The sequence below is a fragment of the Manihot esculenta genome, chromosome 8, assembly GCF_001659605.2.
Source record: "Manihot esculenta cultivar AM560-2 chromosome 8, M.esculenta_v8, whole genome shotgun sequence".
Taxonomy (NCBI): Eukaryota; Viridiplantae; Streptophyta; class Magnoliopsida; order Malpighiales; family Euphorbiaceae; genus Manihot; species Manihot esculenta.
The window spans coordinates 4,217,360-4,222,726 of record NC_035168.2 but is presented as its reverse complement, the minus strand read 5'-3'; the positions used below and the strand labels follow the sequence as shown (position 1 = coordinate 4,222,726).

Genomic DNA, 5,367 nt, shown 5'->3' with positions numbered 1-5,367 from the left:
CGCTAAATTTTTTTTTTCCGACGGAAGTTACTTCCGTCGCTAAATCCGTCACTGATATCTTGTTTTTTTGTAGTGATAAAGAAAAAGAAAAAAAAAAAAAGCTAAGCTGTGTTATCACGTGGAGACCAAAGATTACTAATTATATTTTTGATTTTATTGTAATTATTATATATTTAATTATTATTTATTTTTTTAATTTCGTGATAAATGAATATAAATAAATTTAAAAAATGTTTTATTTTATTTTTTTAATTTTTATTTAAAAAAATATTAAATATATGAAAACCGATAAAATTGCATTTGCATTAGTAATTATAAGTGACCACGAATTCCCTATGGACAGGTGACCACGTTGTTCGCTTTTTCCTTTTAATTTTTGGTGGTTATGCAGGTCATGACACTTCTCTTTAATAGGCAACACCGTATCCACCGTCTGATTTTTTGACAACGTGATTTGGTCAACAAAACGTTCAACACATTATAGACGAAAACTATGGTATAACACTCACACACATGTGGTAATAAAACTAATCCTACGTCTTCTCCAAACACTTGGTATTGAAATGCTGACTTGGCACTCTGGACCCCACTTTCCTTTATCCAATCCCATGAATAATTCTCTCACCAAAATCAACAAACTTATTACAAAAAAGAGTATCTAAATGAGACTCCTTGCCTTTTTTTAGTAGGGATATTAGTAATTTGCAAGACTAATTTGCCCCTCCCTCTCTATTTTAATTTGACAACCATGTCCCTATTGTTGTAATTATTTTTGAATTAATTACAACTATTTTATTAAATAACACTTTTTTAATAAAATAATATATATTAAGTATCAATTGGAATCTAAAGATTTAATTTTTAAAAAAAAAAAAAATACCTTGCCATAAAAATGAAATTTAGAATTATAGACTTGGAAAATTTTTTAAATAGTATGAATTATTATAAACAAGAAACTAAAAAGGGTCACATTTCCCAAAATGCCCTTGGGTGGCGAGGAAGGTTAGATGGGGCAATTAGGTATTGAGGGAGGGTACACACGTCCTTAAAAATGAAGCAGCCGAAAGCGAGCCAGCTGTTGGCAGCATATGAGTGACGCGTCATGGGGTCCGTAAATCAAATATGCTGAACCAACGACCAGGATCACTTGAGACCGAATTTGATGTTCATTTAAGTCGAATTTCATTTCATTTCACTCTCACTTTATTCTCTTTTTTAAAATCTAAGAGAGAGTCGGAACGTTAAGGCTCGGCCAGCGCCTGTTCTGTTCTTCACCAAAGAAAGAAAGAAACTAACCGGAGAGTGCAGAAAATTCTAGTTCTATATTGAAGGTAATTTCTTGTTAGGATTTGAAAATTGTCTTCCTCGCTCGAGAAAATTTCTGGCATTTCCTAGGAAAACTTTTCTGGTCTCTTGTTTCGCATCTCGCTGCATTTTTGCTTTTACTAATTTTGCAAATTTTCTTCTTCTTTTTTCTTGATTCAGTTTCAATTAGAATTGTTGCATTTCTTTGTTTTTTTTGTTAATACTAATGGATTATGAAATTAAATTGGAAATGTGGTGATGTTTATCGCGATTCGTAATCTGATTTCAGGCCAGAATTAATTCTAAACGAATGTAGCATCATCATGATGGTGCATTCTTTGAGACTCGATTAAGTTTCAGAGTTTGTATTATATAATAACAATGAGGAAATCCAAGAATGGACTTTTCTGATCATGCAATTATTGTCAGTGCGGTTAGTTTTATAATTATTAAGCACTGTGAAGGCTTATCCCATATTACCATCTAAACCAGCATAACCAAAATGAATCTTAGATTCGCATTGCAATGGTTATGCATATGAGATTGCATATTCGAGTGCATTGAATTGGAAATAAACTGTTAAATATTCTTTTGCAAATATGGTTGTGAATGCATTGTAAATCAGGCCGTGGCCTTTCAATCATTGGATTTTTGTTTCAAAATTGTGCATATTGTTTTTATATCAGGTGTTAATGATTGGATGAAAGTACCTATATGCGTTTTCATACAAGGTTGGTAATTGTTTGGCAGGCTTAAGGAAATGGCAGAAGGTGAGGATATTCAACCTCTTGTATGCGACAATGGTACTGGAATGGTCAAGGTATTACCAACCCATTTGTGATGTCAAAATGTTTATTCTAAAATATGAGGATTTTTTATATTAAGATGATCTTGATTATAATTGCTAATGCAATTTTCAGGCTGGATTTGCTGGAGATGATGCTCCAAGGGCTGTATTTCCTAGCATTGTAGGTCGCCCTCGCCATACTGGTGTGATGGTTGGTATGGGCCAAAAAGATGCCTATGTTGGTGATGAGGCTCAATCAAAGAGAGGTATTTTAACTTTGAAATACCCAATTGAGCATGGTATTGTTAACAATTGGGATGACATGGAGAAAATTTGGCATCACACCTTCTACAATGAGCTCCGTGTAGCTCCTGAAGAGCATCCAGTTCTCCTTACTGAAGCTCCTCTCAACCCTAAGGCCAATCGTGAGAAAATGACCCAGATTATGTTTGAGACCTTTAATACTCCTGCAATGTATGTTGCTATCCAGGCTGTCCTTTCCCTTTATGCCAGCGGTCGTACCACTGGTGAGTGATATATTCCATCAACTTTTTGTAGTTTTCTCAATTTGATGCATGGGAATTAAAGCTACAGCTTTAATTCGTTTTATTTTGCTTGTGTGTATAAAAAGGTGGAGTTGTGAAAGCCTCAGATCATATTTAGAAGCAGATATGATTTTTCATCCGATGTTTTAGTTAAGATCAACAAAAAGTTTACTGTATGATGAGCATTTCTAGTTGACTGGAAATTAGTCAAAACTCAGAAAAAAGTACATATAATTCAGTATGAAAAAGGAAACATTCTGGGAGATTTGTAAATCAAGTGCATTTCTATCGACTAAGTTGTCTCACGATTCTATTTTCACAATTAACAGCACTAGTCACATGACTAACAAAAAAAAAAAAGAAGTAAATTGGTTTCCAGTATTAGTCTCATGAAAGCTGCGCAGGTGCCTGTTCCAGCTCTTACAATGGCTACCACATATATCATGGCTCTTTTACAATGGAGATAAATTTTGGGAATTAATATTTTCATGATATATGTGGTATGTCAGGTATTGTTCTGGACTCTGGAGATGGTGTGAGCCACACAGTTCCCATCTACGAAGGCTATGCCCTCCCACATGCCATTCTACGTTTGGATCTGGCAGGTCGTGATCTCACTGATGCACTTATGAAAATTTTGACTGAACGTGGTTACTCTTTCACCACCAGTGCCGAGCGAGAAATTGTTAGAGATATGAAGGAGAAGCTATCCTATATTGCTCTTGACTATGAACAAGAGCTAGAGACATCAAAGACCAGCTCATCTGTTGAGAAGAGCTATGAGCTTCCAGATGGGCAGGTTATCACCATTGGAAATGAGCGATTCCGTTGTCCAGAAGTCCTCTTCCAACCATCTATGATTGGGATGGAATCTGCTGGCATCCATGAAACCACTTACAACTCTATCATGAAATGTGACGTGGATATTAGGAAGGATCTCTATGGTAATATTGTTCTTAGTGGTGGCACCACTATGTTCCCTGGCATTGCTGATAGGATGAGCAAGGAGATAAGTGCATTAGCTCCCAGCAGCATGAAGATTAAGGTGGTGGCACCACCAGAAAGGAAGTACAGTGTCTGGATAGGAGGCTCCATTTTGGCATCCCTTAGCACCTTCCAGCAGGTATTGTGTTTATTTTTGTTTTTGGACTGCAATCATAATAGAGCTTTAAACCTGACTCTACTAAATTTAATCCTTTTATTGTCACGCTCGTGTTGGGTGGTATTGGTTGGTACACTGAATGCTGTGCTTAAGAATAATGAGTGATAATTTCTACTTAGCATCAAATTAGTTACTGGTGGCAGACAGCTTGACAACATTCCATGGCATACTGACTTGATATACAAATATGCACAAGGGGTTTCTGTATTCAGCTATTGTAATTGGTATTAAATGTTCTAACGACCAATTCTGTGTAGTAACATTTTTGTCAATTACATAAGTATGGTAATTGTTAACCATTAAAAATGATGCTAAATTTTAATACCATTATAGCTCATGGGCCAATTAGTGATATGAAATTAGACCATTCCTTAGGCTGTGCTTTTGAGATATGATTAAAGGAAATCTCTTCCTTTTGAGTGCAGATGTGGATTGCAAAGGCAGAGTATGATGAATCTGGGCCATCAATTGTCCACAGGAAATGCTTCTAATCATGCAAAGCTAAAGGCTAAAGAGAAACACAATTACAGTTTCTTTTTCTTTTTTTTTTTTTTTTCTTTTTTGTTGCAAAAGCTTCTAATCAATTGGTTGCAAAATTTTCTTCTCTATTTTATTTCCATCTTTTTATTATTATTATTTTTTTCTGTTTTGATCTGTTAATGTCTGGACAAGGGCGAGTGGATCAAATTTATTATTCTTTTTTTTTTTTTTTTGCCTTTTTAAAGTTGTTATTGATTGTAGAAGAGTTGTTTATTGTAACTGAATTGGTTTGGATTAATATTTTTCAGGGAGTCATTACATTATTGTTACTTGAGGATTATTTCAATTAAATAAAATCAGTAATTATATACCTTTCATTTGTGGTGTATATGTATTTGCCTTTCAATTAAATAACTGAATTTTTGTAAAACTAAAAATCAAATCGAAAATCAAACCTGGTTCACAAATTGCATATGCAATTATATACTTTCCACTCAAACACCCAGTCACAAAAGGATACATACCACAAGTATCTACAAATTTGTATTTCCAAATATTAAAATAAGCATAAAATAAAAAATCAAGAAATTGAAGAGAGGTATAAACAAGAAGAGAAGACAATTTGTAACTAAGAAGCAAATTCCTCGATCCAAATTCAATTGTGGGTTTTTTCTTGATGGAAATCTCTGGGTGGAAAATATGCTTGGGCTGATGTGTTTTTCCTCCTCATGGTTGAATCCTGCGCAAGTCTTGGTGTGGAAGACAATGGTGCTACTCTGCTTCTAGATTCTTCTCTCGAGCGAGTTGATCCGGTTTTCATGCAAGTTTATTTGATTGATTTTTTTTTTAATTGGATTTGGCTCGAATTTAGACTCTGAGTTAATTTGTCTTTTTGGTTTTCAGGCTTGAGCTTTTAGCCTTAGCGGTTTTCCTATATTTTTTGCTTTGATTAAGATGAGGTTGCAGATCTACGACAACGTATTTATAGTATTTTTTTTATAATAAATAATTTTTATTTTTTTTTAACATATAATAAGATAGAACCATATATTTATTGATAAATAGTTGAATATTTTTATAATACCTTA

At 34.1% G+C, this 5,367-nt stretch overlaps 1 protein-coding gene across 4 annotated transcripts; it reads left to right on the top strand.

Annotated features, from left to right (window-relative positions):
- The first annotated feature begins 1,220 nt into the window (after nucleotides 1–1,220).
- LOC110620428 (actin) lies at nucleotides 1,221–4,655 on the top strand. 4 transcript variants are annotated; one of them, XM_043958743.1, is made up of 5 exons: nucleotides 1,221–1,331; nucleotides 2,056–2,125; nucleotides 2,226–2,619; nucleotides 3,147–3,760; nucleotides 4,220–4,655. In XM_043958743.1, the coding sequence occupies exons 2-5, from the start codon at nucleotides 2,066–2,068 to the stop codon at nucleotides 4,457–4,459; spliced, it is 1,308 nt and encodes a 435-aa protein (XP_043814678.1). In that variant the 5' UTR covers nucleotides 1,221–1,331; nucleotides 2,056–2,065; the 3' UTR covers nucleotides 4,460–4,655. The 4 variants fall into 4 exon arrangements, with proteins under 4 accessions (XP_043814678.1, XP_021619848.1, XP_021619849.1 ...); XM_021764156.2 differs by having other exon boundaries at nucleotides 4,225–4,505; XM_021764157.2 differs by having other exon boundaries at nucleotides 1,254–1,331; nucleotides 1,992–2,125; nucleotides 4,225–4,505.
- The last annotated feature ends 712 nt before the right edge of the window (nucleotides 4,656–5,367 follow it).

Bases quoted from the DNA above. Each gene is read 5' to 3' on its own strand.
- LOC110620428 (XM_043958743.1), top strand. From the start codon at position 2,066: ATGGCAGAAGGTGAGGATATTCAACCTCTTGTATGCGACAATGGTACT. The intron at 2,126-2,225 runs GTATTACCAACC...TGCAATTTTCAG, and splicing joins ATGGTACTGGAATGGTCAAG to GCTGGATTTGCTGGAGATGA. The intron at 3,761-4,219 runs GTATTGTGTTTA...CTTCCTTTTGAG, and splicing joins CCCTTAGCACCTTCCAGCAG to TGCAGATGTGGATTGCAAAG.